The sequence below is a fragment of the Aedes albopictus genome, chromosome 2, assembly GCF_035046485.1.
Source record: "Aedes albopictus strain Foshan chromosome 2, AalbF5, whole genome shotgun sequence".
Classification (NCBI taxonomy): Eukaryota; Metazoa; Arthropoda; class Insecta; order Diptera; family Culicidae; genus Aedes; species Aedes albopictus.
In genome coordinates this window covers 412,705,597-412,731,973 of record NC_085137.1, presented here as the reverse complement: position 1 = coordinate 412,731,973, position 26,377 = coordinate 412,705,597, and the positions used below count along the sequence as shown (strand labels likewise).

The 26,377-nt window shown below is 41.6% G+C and overlaps 2 protein-coding genes across 2 annotated transcripts; one reads left to right on the top strand and one right to left on the bottom strand.

Annotated features, from left to right (window-relative positions):
- Position 1: 1 nt before the first annotated feature.
- Positions 2 to 4,367, bottom strand: LOC134286861 (uncharacterized). The gene is made up of 2 exons (XM_062848552.1): positions 240 to 4,367; positions 2 to 19 (listed from the first exon to the last, which is right to left on the bottom strand). Exons 1-2 carry the CDS (start codon positions 4,365 to 4,367, stop codon positions 2 to 4), a joined length of 4,146 nt encoding a protein of 1,381 aa, XP_062704536.1.
- A 16,645-nt stretch (positions 4,368 to 21,012) lies between these two features.
- LOC134286860 (uncharacterized) lies at positions 21,013 to 24,236 on the top strand. Its single transcript, XM_062848551.1, has 2 exons — positions 21,013 to 21,903; positions 24,120 to 24,236. The coding sequence occupies exons 1-2, from the start codon at positions 21,013 to 21,015 to the stop codon at positions 24,234 to 24,236; spliced, it is 1,008 nt and encodes a 335-aa protein (XP_062704535.1).
- Positions 24,237 to 26,377: the final 2,141 nt, after the last annotated feature.

Sequence of the window (26,377 nt, the reverse complement as noted above, 5' to 3'; positions counted from 1 at the left end):
TTCACCCAGCGTTGCCAACCTTCCAGATTTATCTGGATTTATCCAGATTTTTGAGGTATCATTTTGCAAAAATCTGGAAGATCCAGACATTTGTTTTCGGGATTTGTAAGGTTTTTCTCGGAATTTGTAAGGTTTTGCCCGGAATTTGTAGGGTTTTTCCCTCAATCCAGACTTTTCCAGACAAAACTTCCTAAATCATCCAGATTTTTCAAAAAATGACCTGGCGACCCTGGCTTCACCTCCAACGAAATCGTCTCGCCGACGGAGTTCGCCAACCTCGCTCCTAACACTGCAGCTTGCAGCTCCTGTCGCGGTATGGACATGTGCTGCAGCGGTGCTACCTTAGATCTCGCCATCACGAGCGAGCATAACGGCCCGGTGGCCGTCTCGATGCGGATGTACGCCACGGCACCGTACGCGTCCTGGCTAGCGTCTACGAAAACGTGTAGCTGTAAGCTGTCGTATCGCAGTGAAAATCCGCCACGGAAATAGTAGCGGGGAATGCGCACTTCGTCGACTTCTGGAAGCCTCCGGATCCAGTTGCTCCACTTCTCCGCACACTCTTCATCGATCTGCTGGTCCCACTCACATCCAGTACGCCACAGGTCCTGAATCAGCAGCTTCCCATAGAACGTGAAAATGGACAACAGTCCTAACGGGTCGAAAAAGCTCATCACGCAGCTCAACAGGATCCTTTTGGTCGGCAGCTTCTCGCCGGACAGGAACGGCTCCAGATCGTCTCTCAGTTTGGTGGAGAACGAGAATTCGTCGCTTGCCGGGCTCCACACGATCCCCAGTACTCGCTCGGATCCGGACTCCTTATCCTCGCTGAACCGCACGCACTGATCCTCTTTTCGCTCTCCCATCGCATCCAGGAACTCTTCGGAATTGGAGACCCAGTTGCGGAGCTCAAAACCGCCTCTGGAGTGGACGTATCGTACTTCCTTCGCTCGTTTCACAGCTTCCTCGATCGTGTCTACGCTGTCGAAATAATCGTCGACGTAGTGGTTTTCGACGATGGCCACCGCCGCCGCTGGAAACTGTCCTGCAAACTCCTTCGCGTTCAGGTTCTTGACGTACTGCGCCGAGCATGGCGAGCTCGTCGACCCAAAAGTGGCTACGTCCATCACATACACTGTCGGCTTCTCCGACGGATCGTTTCGAAACAGAAACCTTTGCGCTCGCTTGTCCTCATCTCGAATCCGCAGCTGGTGGTACATCTCCTTTATGTCTGCTCCGAAACCGACTTCTCGCTCCCGAAACTTGCATATCACCGCCGGCAGGGCAGTCAGCATATCCGGTCCCTTCAGCAACTTCGAGTTGAGCGACACTCCTCTAACTTCCGCTCTGGCGTCCCACACCAGACGAAACTTCTTCTTTCTCGGATTGTAGACGATATTCAGCGGAACGTACCACACCTTGCTGCAATCCAACGCTAGCAGCTCCGACTCCGACGCTTCGTGTGCGTAGCCTTTCACGAGATAGTCGGCGATCATGGTACGGACTTTGACATACAGCTCGGGATCCTTCCGCAGGCGTTTCTCCAAACACATCAGCCGCTTCACCGCCATAGGGTAACTGTCGGGAAATTCGATGTTGTCGTCCTTCCACAGCAAACCCGTCTCGAAACGATCGCCGATCCTCCTCGTCGTCTTCTTCAAAATCTCCTTCGCTCTTCTGTCTTCTTCCGGCTCCGGAAGCAAGGCGATGGAAATGCCGGACTCCTCCAGCGTGTAGTGACTCTTCAGGAGATCGTGAAGCTCCTGATTGGACACCGGGCTGCACGAATGATGCGCGACCATTCCGCTAGTCACGTTTCCCGGTCCCGTCGGCCCGTATACGGTCCAGCCTAGCTTCGACCTTACTGCTATCGGCTCTTCCGGTCGACCGATTCGCGATTCCAACGGCGCGTAAAGATGAATATCCTTCAGCCCGATCAAAATCTGTGGAGCGGCATGCTGGATGTCGGTGATCGGTAGGCCTTGGAGATGCGCATATTGCCTCACCACTTCCGAAATGGCTACCGTGTGTTGCGGAAGCTTTAAACTCTCCACTGTGTGGGCGCTCTTTATTTGGAAACGTTGTGCGGATCCTCTCGCCGAGATGAAGAGACTCACGCACTGCGAGTCTTTCTCGATCCGGGAAACTCCTGCGGTCCAAGTTACGCGCAAGGGCTGTGCCGCGCCTCGGACTCCTAAACGGTTCACCAATGCCCGTTCGACCAGTGTGTACGATGATCCTTCATCCAGAAACGCGATAGTGTTCACGGAGTGTTTGCCACAGTGCAGCGTGACGGGCATCATCCGGAAGATCACGGTTTGTTTTGGCTGGGCGGCGTGAACGTTGCAGTTTAGTCCTGCGGCTGGCCTGACGAAATGAAGCAGCGGGTTGTGTCGTTCCTTACAGCCTTCAACGTTACAGCGGAAGCTAAGCTTGCAGCCGGCGTTACCGTGCTCATTCAGGCACAGTTGACAAAGCTTCCACCTGCGCACCGCTTCCCATCGTTCTCCGAGCTGGAGCCTCCGAAACTTCTCGCAGTTCCGGATCCGGTGATCCACTCTGCCACAAATCCGGCAGGGCTTCCTCTCCCTCCTGGGTGGACTCGAACTCCTATTCTCTTCCACGTCGTGCGAGTGCACGTAGCCGTCGTGCGCTCTGCTTCTCGATCCTTTCTTCGATCCGGATTCTCCGGAACGGGGGGTACCTTCTCCATACGCTGCTACTTCGCTAGCGTCCTTCACGATGCTTGACAGGAAATTTGATAACGTCCTCAGCGTCACCACTTTGGTCTTCCTGCGATATCGTACCCATTCCAGCTGGGTGCCAGCCGGTAGCTTCTCCGTCAACTCCTGGATCAGCATCGGGTTGACCAAGTGCGTCGTTAGTCCGGTCGCTTCTAGGTGATCGGCAAGCTGCTGCACTACCACTCCGAAACTGATGAAACTCGCCAGCCGATCCGCTTTCGGTGGCGCTGCATTGCTCACCTTCGCCAACAGCATATTGAGCAGTCGCTCTGGCCTGCCGTACAGCATGCGCAGTGTCTCCACAATCTTTGGGACGGATTTCGGCAGAAGCAGTCTGCTCCTTACCGCCTCCAGGGCCTCTCCTTTCAGGCACTCCTGTAGCCGCGCCAAATTCTCCACGTCGGAAAAGCCGCACGCCTTCGTCGACGTCTCGTAGCTGCTGATAAACATCGGCCATTCTTCCATCCTGCCAGAAAACGTTGGCAACTTCCTGGACAGGAATTGCCGAGCGGACATCTGCGCCTTCGTCGGTTCTCGCTGCCGATTCTTCCGCCCATCCTTGCCTTTTCCGCTTTTCCGACGAGGCTTCTCTTCCTTTCTCTCTTCTTCGGAACTTTCCGAACTTTCTTCGCTGCTATCTTCCTCCTCTGCGGAGCTCTCCTCTTCCTCGCTGGAACTTGCTTCTTCTTCTTCGCAGCTTTCCACCTCTTCAGCGGACTCTTCTTCTTCTTCTTCGCCGGAACTCGCGCTTTCCGACTCGACAACTTCCACCACTTTCTTCATCTTCTTGGTTTTCACCTTCTCGGGTTTGGGAACCCCTGGTCGTCCAAGTGGCGTCGAATCTCCGCCACGCCCGATCAAAAAACTCTCCGGCAGACTGGATGGACCTCCATCCGGCTTCAGTGTCAGTTTCCGACAAACTTTCGGAGTCGAGTGCTTCTGGTACGCTCCTCTCGGATCTTCGAAGTCCGCTACCGTCGCATCCGCTTTTCCAGGCTTTCCATTCCTCGACTTTTGCTTCTCGAGTCCTTTCCCCGGCTTCGTCTGCTCCGATTCCGTCTTCTTCTTTGTTCCGCTTTTCGAGCTTCCCACTTTACCGCCTCCGACAGCTTGATCCAGCTCCTTTTCACCATCGGCCGCTCCTGAATTCCGCTTCAGCTTTAACTGCTTCAGCTTCTCCTCCATTTCCGTCCGCATTTTGTCGAGTTTCCTCTGATGGGCTTCTTCTTCCGCGAGCTTCTTCGCCATTTGCGCCTGTTCGAAATCGAGTTCCATCTCCCGCTTCTCTTTCTCCAGCTGCTGGCGCATCTCGAACAGCTCCTGCTTCATCTCCAGACGCTTCCGGTGCAAAATCTTCTCCTTCTCCATTTCCCGCTTCTGCTTCGCCTTCTCCGCTTCGAGCTCTTTCAGCCCCTCTTGCACATCAGCAGGAACAACACCTTCACTTGCACTTCCGACGCACTTCTGACAGCACCACGAAACGTCCTTGACATCAGCTGTCACGCCAACACAGCCGAAGTGATACCACCGCTGGCAGTGGTCACAAAATACCATTTGCGACTCCTCGTTATCAGGACGGTCGCAAGCCGCGCAATTAAAACCTGTCTTATCAGGACTTTGCATTTTTGGGTTTGGTCGGAACTTTATAAAATTTTCAAGATTGTTCCTTTTTGGACCACCCTAATGAAAACAGAATTTTCACAGCAGGCAATTTAAACTTTTGCAAGCAGCTTGAAACTATATTTATGTTCAAAATAATCAAAAGGAATAAACAAATTCACATTGTTATAATTGTTCTTTTCAGTAATTTCTACTATTTACTCACATTTTATAGTTTTCTTCGATAATCCCTTATTCCTCGCAGGTATGGCGGCTCACTGTCGGATCGACGGCTATTTCACCTATCAATAAAACACTATTTGATACAAGCCTACGCACAAATCTCAAATCGCCCTTACCTTTAGATTTACTTTGAAATTATTATTTGGTATTTCAGCAAGCAAACTACTTCTCTAACTTCACTTTCAGCGCAAAAATCTACCTCCTCAAGCAACACTTCTTCACTCGAAACTTAATTTGACCATTTTGATATTCTTCGTTCTGTTTTTGTTTATAATTTTATTTACCGTTTATATTTTTACCATCTCCCTCTCACACCAACATACTCACTGACAGTTATGCTCTGCTCACCGTTTATCCATCCACCGGTGTTGTCTTGCCTTGCGTGGAACGTATGTTGCGCAGTGGTTGCGCTGTCGACGGGTGGTACGGGGCTGTGCCAACAAGAAATATTTCGAAAAACTCCTGGACAAATTTCTGGAAGAGTCCCAGCAGGGGCTCATTGACGAACCCCTGGAGGATTTCCAGGAGTAAACTCTGGAGGTATTCCTGGAAGAAACCCTGGAGAAATTCCTGGAAGAATTTCTGGAGGAATCTCTGAAGGCATTCCTGAAGGAATCCTTGGAAGAATGCCTGGAGGCTTCCTTATAAGAATTCCTGGAGGAATTTCTGCAAGAATGTCCGGAGAAATTTCTGCAGGAATCCCTGAGGAAATTTCTGGAGGGACATTTGAAGGAATTTCTAGAAGAATTCCTGGAGGAAGCTATGATAAATTTCTGGAGAAGTCCCTGATTACATCAGGGAAGGAGGAATGCCTGAAGAAATCCGTGAAGGAATTACAGGATGAAACACTGGAGGGGTAACAGATGGAATCTATGAAGGAACCCATGAAATAATTCATGGAGGAAAAATTCCTGCATGAATTTGTGGAAGAATTACTCGAGGAATTCAATGACGAATCCTTGCAGAAATTACTTGAGAAATCTCTGGAGGAATTTGTGGAGCAATTTCTGGAGGAATCAGTGGAGGCATTCCTGAAGGAATTTTTGGAAGAATCCGTGAACAAATTTTAGAGGAATTTCTGGAGGCATTCTTTCTAGAGTCATTCGAAGAATTTCTGGAGGATTTTCAGGAGGAATCCCTGGAGACATTCATAGAGGAAATCCTAGAGAAAGCTTTGGAAAATTCTTGGAGAAATCCCTGCTGCAATCCTAGGAGGAATTCCTGAAGGAATCCGTAAAGGAATTCCAGGATGAATCCCTGGAGAATTACTAGAGCAATTTCTGGAAGAATCCCTAGATGTTTTTCTGGAGAAATTCCTAAAACAATGTAGGAATTCCTGGAAGAATTTCTGGAGGATTTCTTTGAATTCTTTGAAAAATTTCTGGTTAAATATTTGCGGCTTCCTGGAGGAAAGAATAAAGGAACTCCTCGAGCAAAATAATTTCTTGAGGGGTTGTTGAGAAATAACTGAAGAAATTCATTGATGAATTCCTGAAGAAAATCCTGGCAAAATCCATGGAGGAATACCTGAAGATTTTTTTTTCGAGGAATTCCTGGAGCAGTTCCAGGAGAAGTTTTTTTCTGGAGAAATCCGTGGATAAATTCTTGTAGGAATACCTAGAGGAATTCTTAGAGGAATCCATGAATATTTTTAGATGATTTTCTGGAGCAATTAATAGAGAAATTTTTATAGTTGTCCCAGGAGAAATTTCTGGAGAGATTCCTTGAAAAATTCCAGAAAAAATCCTGAAAAAAATTCTGTAGAAATCACTGGAGAAATTTCTCGAGGAATTCCTGGAAGAGTTCCGGGAGAAATTTCTTCAGGATTTTCTGGAGAAATTCGAACAGGAATTCCTTTAGAAGTCCTCGCAGAAATTCCTGGAGGTATTCAAGATGGAATTAACGAAGGAATTGTTGAAGGAATAATGGAGGAATTCCAGGAGGAATTCCCGAAAGAATTATTTGAAGTATTTTTGCAAAACATTCCTGAAGAAATTCCTGGATGATTTTCTTGAGGAATCTCTGGAGAAATTCCTGGAGGAATCCATGTTGCATTCCGGGAGGTATTTCTGGATAAATTCCTGAAGAATTTTGTGATGGAACAACTAGCGAAATTCCTTGATGAATACTTTAAGGAATTTCTGGACAAATATTTATGGCTTCCTGGAGGAATGTCTAGAGGGACTCCTCGAGAAAATTGTGAAGGATTTTTTGAGTAATTTCTGATTTCATCTCCTGGATGAATTCCCGAAGAAATTCCTGAAGGAATCAAGGATGAATCTCTGGAGAATTTCTAGAAAACTTTCTGGAAGAATCCTTAAAGGGGTTTTTGGAGAAATTCCTGAAAAAAAAGAAGGAATTCCTGGAAAAATTTTTGGAGGATTTCCTGAAGGAATTCTTTGAAAAATTTCTGGAAAAATATTTGCGGCTTTCTGGAGGAATGATTTAAGGAACACCTCGAGCAATTTATGAAAGATTTCCTAGAGGGATTTTTGAGGAATATCTGAAGAAATTCATTGGTGGAATTTCTGGCGGAATCCATGGAGGAATCCCTGGAGAAATTTATCGAGGAATTCCACCGACAGTTCCGGGAGAAGTTTTTGCCTTTCTCGTACACCAAGGTGTACCGAAAGGCATATGTTCACTCCAAAAACGAAAATTTGATAGAGCCTCCGGAGGGGTCAAGTCTTATATACCAATCGACTCAGGTCGACGAATTGAGGTGATGTCTGTGTGTGTGTATGTATGTGTGTGTGTATGTATGTGTGTGTGTGTGTATGTGTGTATGTGTACAAAAAACTCACATCACTTTTTGGCAGTAAACCTCAACCGATTTTAATGACCGACGGTTCATTCGACGCGGAATCTGGTCCTATTGTTTCCTATTGAAAATGGTTCAGATCGGTCCAGCTGTTCCGGAGTTATGGCCATTTAGGTGTTCCGGACCGGTACCCCTGGAAGGGGCCAGATATGAAAACGGTACAAACCCATCCATGCGGCACATCAAACTTCGGCATTCTGGATAACTTGATGAATGGTAAGCAGAAAAATAGTCTTAGACCATATCTGAACCGGTAGTGTCCCGGAACCGGTTCCAGGTGTCCTGCCGGAAGTGGCCAAACATAAAAGTGAACTAAACCCATGCATGCGACATATCAAACCGCGGCTTTTTCGATAACGCGATGAACAGTAAGCAGGAAAACTTTCTCAGACCATGTCGGAACCGGTAGTGCTCCGGAACCGGTTCCAAATGTCCCGCCGGAGGTGGCCAAGTATAAAAGTTAACCAAACCCATGCATTCGACATATCAAATAGTGGCTTTTTTGATATCCTGATGTACAGTAAGCAGGATAATATTCTCAGACCATATCTGAACCGGTTATGTCCCGGAACCGGTTCCGGGTGTCACGTTGGAAGTGGCCAATATAAAATTAAACTAAAACCATGCATGCGACATATCAAACCGCAGCTTTTTCGGTAACATGATGAACAGTAAGCAGGAGAACATTCTCAGACCATATCGGAACCGGTTCCAGATGTCCCGCCGGAGGTGGCAAAGTGTAAAAGTTAACCAAGCTCATCCGTGCGACATATCAAATAGTGGCTTTTTTGTTATCCTGATGAACAGTAAGCAGGGAAATATTTTCAGAACATATCTGAATCGGTAGTGATCCGGAACCGGTTCCGGAAATGGCCATATATAAAAGTGAACGAAACCCATGCAAGCGACACATCAAACCGCGGATTTTAAGGTATTTTGATTTGGCAAAAAAAAAAGTTTCCGGCCATATTCGGGGCAACCGGTAGTGTTCAGCAACAGATTACGGTTGCCCATCGGAAGTGGTCAAATGTAAAGGAGAACCAAACCCATAAATTCGGCACATTAAATGACTTTTTAGGTAACCTGATTAACGGTTAACAAAAGAAAAACATAGACCATATTTTGGAAAACCAATAGTGTGCTGAAACCGGTTCCAGGTGCCCCGACGGAAGTGGTCAAATGAAGAACGGAACCAAACGCATACACGCAGCACATTAAATAACGGCTTCTTCGATAACGCGAAGAACGATCAGCAAGAAAATAGTCTCAGGCCACATTTACCGGTAGTGTTCCGGAACCAGATTAGAGTGCCTCGCCGGAACTGGCGAAATGCGCAAATGAACCAAACCTATACATACATTACATCAATTTGCGACTTTTTAGAAAAACTGATAAACAATTTGCATGAAGCTAGTCTTAAACCACATCAGGGACATTCGGTAAGTGGTGAAATGGCCGGGGTTCTGCTAAACCGAACTAAGCGCCAAAAAGTTTATTCCGAAATAATTAAGTTTAAAGTTCAATAACTCACAAATAAACAACAGCTAAGATAATTTGAAACTTTTCCGCACACATGTAGCTTACAAGCCTTTATTAACCATCAGAGATGAAGAATACATGTAAATTATTTGAAATCATTGATATAATTACATTTAATTTCTCAGTACTTTGCACTCAGTTCACTCTGGCTGAACAAAAACATTGGAATATGGTATATAGTTCAGTGTGGCTGACTGTGTTTCTTTGTTTCAGAGAAAACCAGTCGGATTGTGAAAAAAAATCTCGATTTTTCATCGTCTGAGGTTGAAGTCGATATCACTCACAATCCTTAACATGAATCAGAGAGGACGCGTATAGTATAGTACCACGGAGGTCTCAAAATAGTTTGAAATATGAACGGCGGAAGCCCGCCCAGCTCAGCAATTGCCACCCATGTTTTTTTTTCATAGGCCATGCATTGTGCAGGCACAGAGCAAGAGTGATTATGTCAAATGATGTCCTTGTATGTCCTGAGGTGCTGAGATGTGAAAGTGGAGCAATTTGTGTACTTCAAATTTATGCTGGTCGAAGAAAACCATGAAAATGTTCTGCCAAAGTGAACCAAGACAAAACAAATTTCAAAAATACGAAAGAGAATCGAACTTGGATCATTTGAGTGATAACCAAGCGCGTTACCTCTAGGTCATTTTACCTAGCTGAAGGTCAGTCGTTAAGTCAGAATCAAGTTCTAAACATTCTTCTCAAGGATGGTTTTCGTGAAAACGCCATTTTTCGATCAGCCAAAGCGAACCAAGTGTTTGATTTTTTTAACCTTTATTATTCTTATTATCCTTGTTGTTCAATGACGGCTTCTGTGTTAAAGTATCAGTATAAAGTGTATGGACATAACGCAGGTATTCAAAACCAGTTGATTTTTGAATTGTTGAGAATAAATTGATTTTAAAATACAGTGGATTTGGTTCACTTTGGCTGAATGTGATTTGGAAAAACGGCGATCAGGTTCATCAACATATAATTGGATCCTCCAACATCCGTATTTCTAATTACGAGTTCAATTCTCTCACAGATTGTTACTATGAGTCGATTAGAAGTTAGAAATCTGACGGCGATGAGGAAAACTTGAAATGTTCATCATATAGATCAATACTAAAATATTTTGCTGATTCTATGAAATGGTTTACAGTTCACTCTGGCTGGGTGCAATTTCATTTTTTGTATGTTCTGCCAAACAGAAATTTTGAATTTACTCCACGAAGAGCTGTAAGAATTACTGGATTTTTACACTGAAGATAGATCATCATATGCTTCATCCAATGGTTAAGAAAACTCATTTTTTCAAAAAATGGTCTTTGGTTCGGTTTAGCAGAACCCCGACCAAATGTGAACCGAAAGTGGTAAAAAGTGAAATTCGACAATGATTGCTGTCAAATTACCTGCGTAAACTTTTAATTCGATAAACTAACTCTATTTTAGTTTTGTTTAGATTGTATGATTTGTTTTTGAACACAAATCTTACAGATATTGTGGTGGTACGAATTGGTGGCTTATTCATTTTACGATTGTTGGCTTCCGAGCTTCACTGCGGTTGATCACCGCAGGAGCCGCTGCGGGTGTGAGTAACACCACAATATCGGATCATTCGTATTTACAGTGTATTACATTGTGACATTTGAGCATTTTTTAATTCGACAAATGTCGAATGAGCGGGATACAAATTAAATAGTGTCGTATTAAAGAGTGATGAATACGCGGGGTTTGACAGTACATCAATTAGCAGCTTTTGTAATAATTTCTTCTTCTTTATGGCTCGACGTTCGCATTGGAACTTGGCCTGCCTCTCCTCAACTTAGTGTTCTTTAGAGCACTTCCACAGTTATTAATTGAAGGGGTTTCTTTGCCTGGCATTTGCATGAATTTGTATTTTGCGAGGCGAACCCGCCGTTTCCGGATTAGCGATCCATAGCCTTAACCATTAGGCCAACTGAAGGCCCTTTTTTGATAACACGATGATCGATTCATAAGAACATAGCTTCAGACCATATTTTAGATAACCGGTAGTGTCCCGAAACCAGTTCTGGGTGTCCCACTGGAAGTGGTTAAATGTAAAAGTGATCTGTACCCATGCATAAGATATATCAAATCGTGGTTTTTGTAATGAACGTTAGCAATGAAATAGTCTCAGACTATATTTGGTAGACCCAGTGGTGCTCCGGAACCTGTTCCAGTACCACATCGAAAGTAACCAAATGTACCATGCGGCACATCATATCACGGCTTTTTTAATAACCTGAGGAACGGTTAACTAGAAAATAGATGATGATTAACCTGGGCTTGTTAGGGGAATATCTGTAAGTAAAAAGAAAATCGCTTTAAGTACTGTTCCTTTGAATTCCACTAAGAATTTGCATCCTTTGACAGATACGTATTTCGACCACAACTGTAAGGTCGTCTTCAGTGTCTTGTACTTGGCTCGACTTTTCTTTTTACTTAGAAAATAGGCTCATACCACATTAGAGACTACCGGTAGGGTTGCACAACCAGTGTTTGGTGCTTCGCCGGAACTACGAAAATCAATAAAATCAATGCAAGCGATAAATATGTGTAAGAGAACAAAATCTAGACAAATTAAACCCACATACTAACAGACGTCTCACTATACTCACTACGTTCTTGTTTCCAACGGTCAATCAAATATAACCTAGAATGCGCAGAAAAAAACTTTATAGAATACCGCAAAGTGATCTGTGATTGTGTAAAAAGTTATAGCTTAGATTGTTAGTATCGTGTTCATATTGATCAGCCCCCAGTGCTAGTGAAGGTGCTCAAGCAGTCAACTGAGAAATCTGATATTATTCAGCTCTGCTTATACATTGAACATAACATCGAACTATATGGCATAAAAAGGTTTTAGTCATTTCAATGATGGCTTTGATAAAATGCTTACTTTTCTTTAAAAAAATATCAGGATTCAGGAACACTTTGACTTACGTCAACGGAAAGGTCGTAAGAACATATACGACGAGAAAGGCACTATCACCACTAGGTGGATTAATTTGGGTTTTTTTTCTGGAGAAATCCGTGGATGAACTCTTGGAGAAATACCTAGAGGAATTCTTGGGGGTATCCATGAAGAATTTTTTATAGGATTTTCTGGAGCAAAAACCAGAGAAATTTTTAAAAGTTGTCCCAGGAGAAATTTCTGGAGAGATTCCTGGAAAAATTTCAGTAAAACATCCTGAAAAAAATTCTGTTGAAATTCCTGGTAAAATTTCTCGAGGAATTCCTGTAAGAATTCTGGGAGAAATTTCTCCAGGATTTTCTAGAGAAATCCGAGCAGGAATTCCTTAAGGTATCCTTGTAGAAATTCCTGAAGTAATCCCTGTAGAAATTCAAGATGGAATTACTGAAGAAATTTTTGAAGGATTGAATGGAGGAATTCCCGAAAGAATTATTTGAGGTATTTTTGCGAAACATTCCTAGAGAAATTCCTGGATGATTTGCTTGAGGAATCTCTGGAGAAATTTCTGGAAGAATCCATGTTTGCATTCCGGGAGGTATTTCTGGATAAATTCCTCCAGAATTTTTTGAAGGAATTCATTTATGAATTCTTAGAGGAACAACTAGAGAAATTCCTGGATGAATTCTTTCAAGTATTTCTGGACAAATATTTAAAGCTTCCTGGAGGAATGTCTGGAGGAACTCATCGAGGAATTAATGAAGGATTTTTTGAGCAATTTCTGAAGAAACTCATGGATGAATTCCCGAAGAAATTTGGGAGGAATTCATGAAGAAATCTCTGGAGGAATTCCTAGAGAAATTCCCGGAAAAGATCCAGGAAAAATTCTTTGAGGATTTTCTGGAGGAATTAGTCGAGGAATTTCTGGAAGAATGCGTAGAGACAATATTGGAGGAATTCTGGCAGAAATTCTTAGAGAATTTTCTGTAGGAATTCCGGCAGCAATATCTGGAGGTATTTCATGAGGATTCCTTAGAAGTATCCCTGGAGGAATTCCTAGAAGAGTTCTGGGAGAAATTGATTTTGGATGATGTGGAGGATTCCGTGGAGGATTTCCTGGAAAAATCCCTGGATGAATGCCTTTAGAAATTTCTGTTGGAATCCATGGAGGGAGCAATTTCTGAAGGAATTCTTGAAAAAAGTCCTGGAGAAATTCCTGGGAGAATCCATGAAGGTATCCCTGAAGGAATTCTTGGAAGGGTTCCTGGAAACATTCCCTGAAGATTCTCTGGAGGAATTCTAACAGAAATTCCTGGAGGATTTTCTGGAGTAATTCCTGGAGGTACTTCTGGATGAATTTTTGATTGAATTGAATTTTGATTTGAAATTCATGGATAAATTGTTGAAGGAATGAAACCTTGAAGAAGTCCTTGAGAATTTCCTGTAGGATTTCCTGGAGGAATCCATGGAAGAATTGCTCGAGAAATTCCAGGAGGAATTCCTGGAAGAGTTCCGGGAGAAATTCCTTCAGGATTTTCTGGAGGAATCTGAGAGCAATTCCTTGAAGAATCCCTGGAGGAAATATTGAATATTGGTGGAATTTCTCGCGGAATTATTCGAGGAACTCCTGGAGGAATTCCTGGAGGAGTTTCGGGTGAAGATACTATAGGATTTTCTGGTGGAGTCCATGGATGAATTTCGGGGAGAAATCCCTGGAGGTATCTCGGAGGAATTTCTGGAGGAATGTCTGAAGTAACTACTCGAGCAAATTCTGAAGGAATATCTGGAGGAATTTTTTGAGGAATTTCTGAAGAAATTTATGAATGAATTCCTGCAGGAATTCTTGGATAAATTGCTGGAAAAATCCTGAAGAAATTCCTGGATGAATCCGTGGAGGATTTCCTGGACAAATTCCTTGCGGAATTCCTCGAGGAATTCTTGGAAGGGTTCCGGGAGACATTCTTTGGGAACTCAGGCAGAAATTCCTAGAGGATTTTGACAGACAGACATTCAGGGTTTTTCCTAGAAAAATGTCAGGAGGGATCTCTGGAGGAATTTTAGGAGTATTTACTGGAGGAATTCCTGGAGGAATTCCTGGAGGACTTATTTGAGGAATTTCTGGAGTAATATATGAGGTTTCCTGGAAAAATGTCTGAAACAGCTCCTCGAGGAATTTCTGAAGGATTTCCTGGAGGATTTTCTGCAAGAAGTTTCTGAGGAATTACAGAAGAAATTCAGAACTCCTGGAGAAATTCCTGAAGAAATTTCTGGAAAAAATCCAAAAGAAATTCCTGGGGGATTTCCTGGTGATATTCCTGGAAGAGTTTTGGAAGAAATTCCTTTAGGATTTTCTGCAGGAATCCGTGGAGGAATTCCTGAACGAAATCACTGGTTGTATATTGGAGGAATTTCTAAAGAAATGTCTGAAGGAACCCCTAGAGGAATTTCTAAAGGAATATCTGGAGGAATTTTCGAAGAATTTCATTATTGAATCCTAAAAAAAAATCCTGGAAAAATTACTGGAAGAATCTGTGGAGGATTTCCAGTAGAGATTCCTCGCGAAATTTTTGGAAGAGTTCTGGGAGACATTCTTTTAGGATTCTCTGGAGAAATTCTGGCAGGGATTCCTAGGGGATTTTCTGTAGAAATCCCTGGAGGAATTTCATTAGGAATTCTTAGAGGATTTTTTTGAGAAATTCCTGTAGGAATTTCTTGCGTTATTTTTCGAGAAATTTTTGAAGGAATTTCTGGAGGAATTTGTTGAGGAACTTTAGAAGGATTTTTTTTAAATAATATATGGATGAATCCCTGAAGAAATTCGTTGAGAATTTCCTGGATAATTTTCTGAAGGAACTCCTGGAGGAATTTCTCGAGGAATACAAGGAAGATATTCTTCAGAAATTCCTTTGGGATTTTCTGGGGGATTCCGTGGAGCAATTCCTAGAGGAATCCCTAGAGGAAATATTGGGGGAATTCTGGCAGACATCCTAGAGGATTTTTACAAGAAATTTCTGGAGTATTTACTGGAGGAATTCCTGGAGGAATTATTTGAGGAATTTCTGGAGAAATATATGATACTTCCTGGAGGAAATTCTGAAGGAATTATTGTTAGATTTTTTGGGGGAATTCCTGGAGGAACTCATGCACAAATTTTTGGAGAAATCCTGGAGGAATCTCTGTAGATTGCAACAAGGATTCCGATCAAAATGTTCTATCTAGGAGTTCTGACATTCTCCAATTCTAGCAACATTAATTGTCCAGGATCAAAATTCTTTCACAACGACAATATTTTTTCTATAAATTGATCATTTTCTCGATATTCTCCATTGTATTTGATATGTTTATAAAATTTTATAAGAGTCGAGATAATGACTACATATTAAAATTTCGCATTGCCTTGAAATCATCACCATCCGAAGCCTTCTTCAAAATCCCAATATGAAGTACTTGGCGATGTTAGCACCACAACATGTTGAAACCCCTACTTGGGAATTCATATTGCGTGTAGCACCATAATCCTATTTTGCACCATAATCATACATATATATTGCACCATTATTATTGTGCCCCCCCTAAGCAAGAACCCTGCGCACGCTAGTGCCAACGCCACAACAGAATATTAAACAGCTCACACCGAAACGCCACATAAACTTGAAACTAATGGCGATTATCAGTTTCGAAGTGTGACAAAGCCAAACCTCCTCAAATGCCAGCATGGATTCGATATAGTATTGCGCCCGAAATCGTTGCACCGCATTTAAATTAAAAATCGAATCCTACCGATTGAACGTTTTGACGTCATTGCTTTGTGGTCGTATTTCGAATGCAAGCATAGCGACCTTTAGGATGAATATCAATATTAAACCTGCTAACGTTGAGGTGCGTTAACACAAAAATATAATTAAACTAGTTGTAATTGAATATGTGCTTTAAGGGGAAACTGGATCCATTTCCTCACTTTTTGGTTTTTGATTTTTTCATTTCAAAATCGGTTTTCGTGCACATGTAGAGTATGGATCAGGATATCTTCTGATTTTTTTACGCGAGAGAAAATGTTTTTCGTTTTTGCAGAAACCATTTTTGAACAAAATTTTACTAAAAAATAGTTTCTGCAAAAACGAAAAGCATCTTCTACAGCGTAAAAAAAATCAGAAGATACCCTGACCTATACTCTGCATGTGCACGAAAACCGATTTTAAAAATATTGCTTCGTTATTTAATAAAAAATCAAAAACCAAAAAAATGAGGATATGCTTCCAGTTTCGCCTTAAGGAGGAATATCGGAGAATACAAAAATGGCTGCCACAATAGCCGACTTGGTTCCCTACTCACGTTTTCAAGAGCACCAATCTTGAAAATTCGTGAACAAATGCTCTCGATTTGGAAAAGCTGCTTCATTTTACAAGTGAGCAAAGCCAGGACAAACAAATGCGACTTGTTTGGATGCGTCGTTTGTCAGTTGTGCCTCTACAGTTTGTATGTAAAATTGAAATGACATTTCTTGATGTTTCACCATAAATTCTCGATCTGCTGTAAAAGGTCTTGGTTGGTACAAGATTTAATCGACAGTGAATAATTGTTTTCGTACAGAAAACAAAAGAAAAGTTTGTAACACCAAATAGATAAATGAGCTTATCGCTCTCTGCCCAGAAAGTTGATATTTGGTCAATGAAAGCTCTAACGATAAGTGATCCCAAGTAACAATTCCATCGCTGATTGGTTTTGTTTGATTTTTATTAATGTTTTATTACAGCAATGATTAAAACTCACAGTTTTATGACTGCTTTTATGAAAACCATTAATAAAATGTTTTATAGTATACTTGAAGATATCCATAAAGACAGATTTTAAGAGTAAACAAAACTTTCCTATATGTAAACCTTCTGGCAATCATTATTACCGCAATAAAACTGTTAAACTCTCAACAGATGGCGATCCGTTCGATTAGTAACGACATCTGTTGGTGGAAAAGCAGAAACTACGACACTGCTAGGTTTATTACGGTCATCATAAAAGTAAACTTGCTTTCGTTTTATTTTCGCTGATTATGGTCGTCGCCATATTGAAGAATTAGCTTACGTGAATGAAAAATAGTTAATTTTGCTTAAATTAGCAATAAATTGGTAGTTTGCAACCATTTTCATAACATGCTCACATAAATAAACTCTGTCTGTTGAGTTTTCTTGTGATTCGCGATAGTTTTACTAAATTCACAAATTGATTTATTTCATTCCAAGATGATAATATTCACTATTTTCGAAGCGTATTAATTTTATGATTCTGCAACCCCAATATTCACGGTAAATTTAAATGCGCATAAGCCTACCAGCACAATAACTACTAAAATACTACTTTGAAATAATCGCTTTCTACTTACGAATGATGTATCCTCCTGAAATTTACGTGCCATCGACGAAGCTTCTCTGCATCTTGAGCGGTCATAGTTTTTGTTGAAAAAAAAACAACAACAATCGAGAATGGGAAATATTTCAACTAGGTTTTAAAACGGGTTTATTGCTACTCTTAATGCGATTTGCAAAACCTCTCCGAGAGTGGTCCACTTAGCCGGAAGATACTCTTAAAGAGGTTATCAAGAGGTTTTGATGTATGATTCAGTTTTATTGCAAGTTTTTTAAAATTGGTCATGAAGATCTCTTGTAGAGCCGAACAAAACTTAAAATGTTACTAGGGATAAGTGAGAATAAATACGTGTTTTTTTAAGTGTTTAGGTGAACTTGGAAAATATGATATTTGCATGGAAAAAGGGGTTTAACTACTTCGACAAAAATATATATATTCAGCCATTCCATGAAAAAAATGAGAATTATTTCGAAAATAGAATGGTCACAAAAACAAAATTTCTATGTTTTAAATTTTAATCCGTCAAGTCTTTTAAACCAATAAACCCATTTGCAATCTTAATTCACGAATGAAAAGATTACTAGTTCTAGATTTTAGAAAAAAAATAGAAAAATGCTCAAATTACATTTATAATGTTGGACCACAACGACTATATTTTTTTATTTTTTTTAACGAAAGTTTAACTATTTTTACACAACTTATGTTATGTCAAGCTGTTTCCAAGCTGCATTTTTATAGAAAATTTCATGCGTCTCCAGCACATCACAACTTTGAGCTATACCTCAATTTTTAGGGCAAAATATGCGATTTTAGGCTTTTTTGACTGCAAGTCATTAAGCATGGAAATATTTTTTTTACACCAATCAATGCATAAATTGCTCAATTAACATCTAAATTAACGACTCATGCAAAATATTCCGTATTCCCAAATTAACAGTGTGTCAGAAGCTCTTTCCTAAGATTTTCCTACGGAAGTTTCTTCTCAGATTTCAACTAGAGTTCATTCTGAGATTCCTTCAGGAGCTTCTTCTGGAATTCCTTTAGTAGTGCCTTCAGAGATTGATCTAAGAGTTCTTTCTAAGATTTCTCCAAAGGTTCCTCAGAGGGATACCCAGCCCAAGTAACATTTAAGTTTTGTTCGGCTCTATAAGAGATCTTCATGACCAACTTGCAATAACACTGATTTATACATCAAAACCTCCTGATAACCTCTTCAAGAGCATCTTGCGGCTAAGTGGACCACTCTCGGAGAGGTTTTGCAAACCACATTAAGAGTAGCAATAAAACTGTTTTAAAACCTAGTTGAAGAAAATTCCATTCTCGCAAATAGGTTATGATGATTGTTGTTGTTTTTTTTTTACAAAAACTATGACAGCTCAAGATGCAGAAAGCTTCTTCGATGGCACGTGAAATTCAGCAGGGTGCATCATTCGTAAGTAGGAAGCGATAATTTCAAAGTAATATTTTAATAGTTATGCGCATTCAATTTTACCGTGAATATTGGGGTTGCAGAAACATAAAATTCATGCGCTCCGAAAATAATGAATATTATCATCTTGGAATGAAGTACATCAATTTGTTAATTTAGTAAAACTATCTCAAATCACAAGAAAACTTAGCTGAGAGTTTATTTATGTGGGTATGTTATATAAATAGCGGCAAACTATCAATTTATTAGACATACGTAATGCCTGAAGTTCATAGGCACAATATGTATTGAAAAATGGACAAATTGAGTGGAAAAATTGCGAAAAAATCCACGTAGTTCTGGTGGGATTTGAACCCACGTCTCCCCAAGTTCGCTAGACAGGACGCGTTAACCAACTCCGCCACAGAACAAGGTAACAATTCTGTGAAGTAGAAAGCCAACCTGAACCCAAAGCCCACCTCACCCCACGTTCTTTCCTCGCAATTCACCATCTCCTTCGGTTCTTAGACGTCCACTTCCAACACTCTCTGAGCGTGCCTACGAACAACAGTGAGAGCAAGTATTATATAACATACCCACATAAATGTTTACATATTGGAAAGTTTTGTTTACTCTTGAAATCTGGCTTTATGGATATCTTCAAGTATACTATTAAACATTTCATCAATGGTTTTCATAAAAGTAGCCATAAAAGAGAGACGAGACATAACACTGTTCTTACGTTGGCACAAATTACGAAAATTTGATATTGGAATTGTTACTTGGGCAGGAGTTCCTACTGAAATTTCTCCAGCAGTTTCTTTTGGTGTTTCCCCAGGCATCAATTCTGGAAATCCTTAAGAAGTGTCTTTTTGGATTTGTCAAGAAGTTCCTTTCAGAATTCCCTGTTTGAGAATTCCTCAAGCAGTTCCTTTTGGGAATTTTTCAAAAGTTTCTCTTAGAAAGCTCCTTCGAGGATTCCCTCAGGAGTTCCTTTACGGATACCTCCTGGCGTTCCTTCAGGGATGTCTTCAAGATTTTCCAAGATTGGCCAGGAGTTTCTTCTGGGATTTATCCAAAAGTTCCTTCTTCTGGGAATTTCAACCGTGGTTTCTTCCGGTATTCCTCCGGAAATTCTTTCCGGAATTCACCCATTTAAAATTTCTGCAACAATCTTCTGGGATTTTTCAATGAGTTTCTTCTAAAAAACTGGAGAAATTCCTAGGTGACTCTGGAAAACTACAACGCGATTTTATATGGGCGATTCAGTTGTCTATCCAGGGGTATATCCAGGATTTCTTCGGAAGTTCCCTCTGTGATTCTTACAGGAGTTTTTTTTTATCTACACTCTTAGAAAAAATCATGTAAATTTAAGTTCACTTGGATGCACATAAAAGGAGCGGCCCGTTTGACACAAATTTACGTCTTCTATCACAAATAAAGTCGAGCTAGCAATCGCTAGAGCCGAAGCGAGAGATAAAACATATGTAAGTAGAATAATGAACTGGATTCGAACTCTGGTCCGCTGATTGAGAGGCACGTACTATACCCCTCGGCTGTATCACCAAGTTGTGAGACAAACGATAAATGTAAAACTGTTTCTACCTATCTGGTCAGATGGGTTTGTTGACATCTTGTGCAACCAACTCGAACTTACATGGTGAATGTAAAATTGAGTCAAATTTGCCATTCAGTCATGAAATGTTTACGTACGTTGATGGTTTACGTCACGTGTAAATTCCTAATTTTTTAAGAGTGTAAGTTTCCTAAAGAGTTTCCATCTCGCGTGCATTCAGAAGCACCAGTTATCCTCCAGGAATTATTTGTGTGATTGCTCCAGGAATTCCTTCTGAGGTTTCTATAAAAGCTCCTCAAGGGAATGGGGTGTCTTCAGAAGTACGTTTTCCGAGATTCCCAGGAGGAATTACTGGAGAAATGTAATCTCAGAAGGAGCAGAAAGAACATCCAAAAAGAACATCTGTTGGTAATTGCCAACACCCCAAGAAGATTCTTCCTGGACGAAATTCTTGCAATTTCTGAAAGAATGCCTGGAGAAACTTCTTAAGCAATCCCGGAGAGAACTTCTGGAGGAAACCTGAAATAAATCCAGGAGGAAATCCTGAAAGGTACTGCTGTACTGTACTGTATTGCTTACCGAAGATCCATAAAAATCCTATCGGAATGAGGCCAGTTTCTCCCAACATACGTACGCCCACACAAAAAATGGCAGTCTGGCTGGTTAGTGAAATGAAAAAATATCCCGTAAAACATGGGAAAATCGTGGAAAATTCAGTGGATTTGGTGAAGAAATTAGAATCATATCGAAGCGTATCTCTCCGTAGCCCAGGTGTGTATGAACCAGAACTTTTTCACGCTCAGCATGGGAAGCAAGCTGTCCCCATTGCTAGCGGACCTCTTCATGAACGATTTTGAGAACGAAGCTCAAAAGAAAAAGTTGTTTCCCAGGATCTGGTGGCGCTATGTTGATGTTATTTTTGCTCCGGTTAAGGAACGATACCTGGATCAAACGTTGAGCATGTTAAACTCCCAACACAATACGATCAAATTTACTGTAGAAAAGGAAGTGGAAGGGAGACTCCCCTTTCTCGATCTGTTGATCAGTAGAAAAGAAGACAGCACGTTGAAAGTCGGGATCTACCGGAAGCCTACCTCCACTGATAGATACATTACTTCGGACTCTAATCACTTCGGTGCCCAGAAGCAAGCCGCTTTCCACTCTATGGAACACCGGTTGTTCAACGTACCCATGGCGAAAGAAGAGTTTGAAGAAGAGAAAGACCGTATTTATTCAGCAGCCGAAGTGAATGGGTACGACAGGTCTTTTGTGGATAAAATCATCCGGAAACATAAGCGAACAACACAGCGCGACAGTATAACTACCCTCCAGCCGGACACCAAAGAAGTCAAAAGAGTCAACCTGCCATTCTACCCGAAAATAACGAACCCCATAAAAACCACACTTCACCGACAAGGGTTACACGTTGTCCACAAAGTTGAGAACACTTTGCGTGACCTGCTTTGCAACCTCAAAGACAAGGTTCCACCTGACGAGCAGTCTGGCATATACCAGATTCCCTACAAAGACTGTCCGGCGGTTTACATTGGACAAACCCGCCGGAAAGTCAAAGTCCGCATAAGGGAACATAAGAACGCCGTGGTATCTAAGAAAAGCAACGAATCGAGCGTGGCGACTCATACGGTGGAAACCGACCACGAAATAGATTGGGGAAGTGCGAAGCTCGTAAAAACTGTGAGGAAAGCTTCCCACCTCAACGCATGGGAGTCATTGTTTATCAGCCTTGCCCAAAAACCGCTGATGAATGAAGACGATCCTCCCATCATGTCGAGTTTATTCGATCTCGTCGACACGAACCACCAGCAGCAGCAGTAGTAGCATTCTCTCTCTCCAAACTTGGAACAACGCAATCAGTCGGACATTGTCCCGTAGATGGGCTGCATCGAGCCCGAAACAGGTCGGCATTAAGGTAATTTTTAATTATTTTGACGATTGTAAGAACCATAAGTGTCGTGTCTTATCTCGAGTCGCGTTTCGTGATTGTCGTGTTTGTTCTTACGTTAGCACTAAGTACACAAATTGAAAGTTCTACAAGGAACTTTTGGTATAGTGTCCGGAGAAAATTCTGAAGGAATCATGGAAGTATGTGAGAAAATCATGAAAGAATTCTAGAAGGAGTTCTTGGAGTAATCCCGATAAGAGCTAATGAAAAACCAAGTGAAAAACCTTGCAAAAAATCCTTAATAAAATCCAGGTAAGATATCCTGAATCAATCCCAGAAATTCTTCGAGACATCTCAGAAGAAACTCCTTGAAAAATCCCAAAAGACTTTTGAAGAAATCCAAAAAGGAAGGAGTGAATTCCGGAAGAAATCACGATTGAAATTCCTAAAAGGTTTAATCTTTAGAGGAACTCTTGGATGAATCCCAGAAGCAACTTCTGGTCAATCTTGGAACATTTTGGAATCCCAGAAGGAACTTCAGGAGGTATTCATAAAGGAACTCTGTGGGAATTCTCGAAGGAGCTTCTGGAGGTATCCAAAACAGACTCTAAGAAATTTCTTCATGAATCTCAGAAAGTGCTCCTTGAAAAATCACAGAAGAAATGTTTGAAGCATTTCCAGAAGGTACTGCTGGAGGAGTTCCTAAAAAAGTAAATCCCAAAAAAAATCTTCCCGAATCTAAGAAGAAACTTCTTGTGGATTCCCAGATCTAATTTCTGGAGAAACACCAGAAGAAACTTCTGTAGTAATTTCAGCAGGAACACCTGGGGTCCCTCTAAGGAACCTCTGGATAAATCTTGGAAAGAACTCTTAGATCAATCTCTGAAGGCACTCCTAGAGGATTTCCAGAAGGAGCTCCTGAACGAATCTGAGATAGAACTCTAGGAAGAATCAAAAAATTCCGTAGGAAAATCAGAAGGAATTACGGAGGAATTCAGAAGGAACTACACACTTAAGAAAAATATTCGTGGGCTCGGCTTTCCGCGCACAGTCGACTGCTCAGCAAACTCAAAAACCGATATCTCAGTTAAAATTACGTTTGTTAGCTGATTCTCAGCTAAACAGTTACCGAGTCTCAGTAATAAACTGTCGAAGTAGCTGAGATCTCGGCAATGTTGTTAATTGCCGAGCGCTCGGCTGTGCGGATCTCGGTGAAGGTTTGAAAAAATGCTGGGATCCCGGCATTCCAAATTAAGTTTGTATATAAATATAAAAATTTAAAAAAAAAATTAACCTGCATAATCTGACTACCATTGCTTTTCAAATTGTCTTCAAACCCCCAAGTCTGCACAATGGATCTGATCATTTTAATATTTGTGCAATATCACCGACATGCTGCAAATGCATATTGATGATAACAAAAAAATACCAGAAAAAAATCGGGTATCCACAGGATGCTTTTCAACACTGGCGCAGTCCTTAAAAAACATTTTATACTTTTATGAATCAAATACATAATTGCAATTAAAATTCTTCAACCATTCACTGCTGCCTAACTCGCCTATGACCGCTGCCGATTTATTGATTTTAACGTCGATGCGTGTGTTGTGATATCATCTGAATCGATGCTCGCTCACTCCCACCCACCCCATCTTCTCTCCCATCCCCAATTACACCATTCGTAATCGATTTTTCTGTGTTGACAGCTCAGGACAGGCATGCTGCTGCTGCTAGCCCAATCTCTATCGCATATTACGCTGCACTTACCTGGCTTAATCTCCCCCCGGAGGCCACCCTCATACTCTCTGTACTGACTCGTGTGACAACACTAATCGAATAAGCATCCACGGCCGCGCGGCTTGTGGAAGGAATACCAAAATCGCACTTACCTCGGAGGGACTCATTGCCATTTTTCGCGTACTGTCGCCCTTGCTCATGCACTGCACAACCCCGCAGCAACGACGACACAGAACACAGATTTGCTCTCCTCGCTATGTATATCGCACAGCACTTGCACTTTGATTACGGTGTGGAATCACCCCGCACTGTTTTCTTCCGATCGTCCCGCGAATGGGCGAAAACACTGCACCACCCACAAAACCACGGCGATTGCAAGCTCACCTGATCACTCGCGACACTTGGTTTTCTCGGGGTCAATCTACCCGCAGGACCATTTAACCCTGGGGATTTAAAATTTATGCTCCTCGCAATCGGCACCAGCGCAGCGCCCCGTTTATTTTGCGTTCGATTTTTCGATTCTCTCCGTTTCTTGTCCGTGACAGATCGCGATTGTAAACGAGAGATGATTTTCTTCCCTATGCTGCTGCTGCTGTTTTGCACTGTTCTGTATGCGTATGAGTATGGGACGACGACGACGATGACGGACCATGCGTCAAACATACGGACAGCGTGCACAACACCGAGGAAAGTGTTTGTTGTGGTGCTTTGTGTGGAGTTAACAAAATAAGCACAAAAATGACAACCCGTCAGACAACAGGCTGTGTTGCCAGTTGAAGCGAAAAATAGCGCCCTATGCATAGCGCCTCAATGAAGATTCTACTGGTGTGTAGCGATATTATAGCCTTCTCGTCAAATCTCCATGAATTGAAGTTTTTGTTCGTTAACGCCCCTAGGATGTTAGGGTTTTCGCACCACGATGGCGTAATGCACGTTCAGCGTACAGTATGGGTCATGTTGCCCTCAACAACTTACTAGGGTGGTTATTGCGTGGAAAGTATGATACGAGTAACCATGCGTTTCCATATTTAAAATGTAATTATTGCTGCTATTAGAATTGATCCCCGGTAAAATTGCATAGGGTCTTATGCCATTTGGGTAGGTGCGCCTATTTTGGGCACTTGCCGCTGTAATCTAAGCTAATTGTATTCCTAAATAACCTTATTGTTGGCACATGGTGAGATACATGCAGTATCTCGCCCTACACAAATCAATTGGTAAGAAATTGAGTTAGTTATAGGTACACCTGCCCAAATGGTGAAATATCCTATACATAATGCATTGTTACCCCACCAACGCTCCAACGGTAGTTTTGTTATCAAACATGTTTTTTGAGGAGATAGTGAAACATATGGATGGAGGTGCATGGTACGTATACTGTCCATGTTGCTCCTGAAACATGTTACTCCCTGACAAATGGCGTTTTGCTACTTTTCCGTCATAGGAACCAAACTTTAAAATCGACTAAATTATTTTTAAATACATTCATTTTGATTTTTTTTATACATTTAGAGTTTGCAGATTTTCTTCAACCGCGTGCAGCCAAGTACGATCGCAGCCGCACACGAATTCGCCAAACTCTACCTCTCCTGCTGAATATTCTTCTCGTTATTCTTTCTTTTGGCTCTACCTGTCCAGCCCACTGTAATATGTCGAGTATTCGCAGATGTTTCACAATATTCGCTTCTTTGTACTGTACACTTGGTACAACTCGTGATTCATGCGTCTGCGTCACACACCATTTTCTAGTTTCCCACAGAAAATTATCCGTAAAGACTGCATTCGTAAAAAATCGCACACAGAAGATAAGGGTTACGCACAGAAGGCAGAAATAACAAAAGTCTGAATAACAAAAGGCTGAAACTTGAAAGACTGAAATAATATTTTTATGCCGTCAATCCAGAAGCAGTAGTTCTTAAGATTAGCCCAACCTTACCAAGTCCATGCTATGTTTTATTGATCAGCTACATATTTAAAGCTATGTTCACTTAGAATCCGGAATCATGTCACATTTTCTAGTGGCGCTCTCAATGAACATAATCATCATTCTTTTGCAGCACTCTGATCATACACTAATCCTCTTTAAATGGTGAAAATTTCATCGATTTTCTTGCAACGAGTGAAAAGTTATTTCAGATTGAAGACAAGAGGAGGAAAAAAATTTTGCACAAACACGTTGAAAATTTAGCGTGGCCAGGTACGACAGTCGCGAAAAATGTTAATATCGTCAAAACCATTATGTGTTATGTGCACAGATGTTGTTAACCATGGCATAAGAAAGTGTCCTCGGAAGAAAAAAGCTTGGGTTCATTGATAAATCTGCTTTGAATTTGAAGATTTGGCAAGAAGTTCGAACTCTGGGCATCGTTTTTTCGCAACAAGATGATGAGAACCAATTCATACAAGGATGACAGCCTCAAGAATCGCGTGCTGCTTTTCAAAAACGCACACAAGGGATTTGTAGAGGTTTTACCTATTTTGATGAGCTGCCATGACAGCCGGAGACGTTCAGTGGTATCGTCACAGATG

What these genes read in the sequence shown, in the direction of transcription:
- LOC134286860 (XM_062848551.1), top strand. Translation starts at nt 21,013, where the DNA reads ATGGGAAGCAAGCTGTCCCCATTGCTAGCGGACCTCTTCATGAACGAT. An exon ending in GTGCGAAGCTCGTAAAAACT is followed by an intron (nt 21,904 to 24,119) that starts GTGAGGAAAGCT and finishes TATATCGCACAG; the next exon opens with CACTTGCACTTTGATTACGG.
- LOC134286861 (XM_062848552.1), bottom strand. Translation starts at nt 4,367, where the DNA reads ATGCAAAGTCCTGATAAGACAGGTTTTAATTGCGCGGCTTGCGACCGT.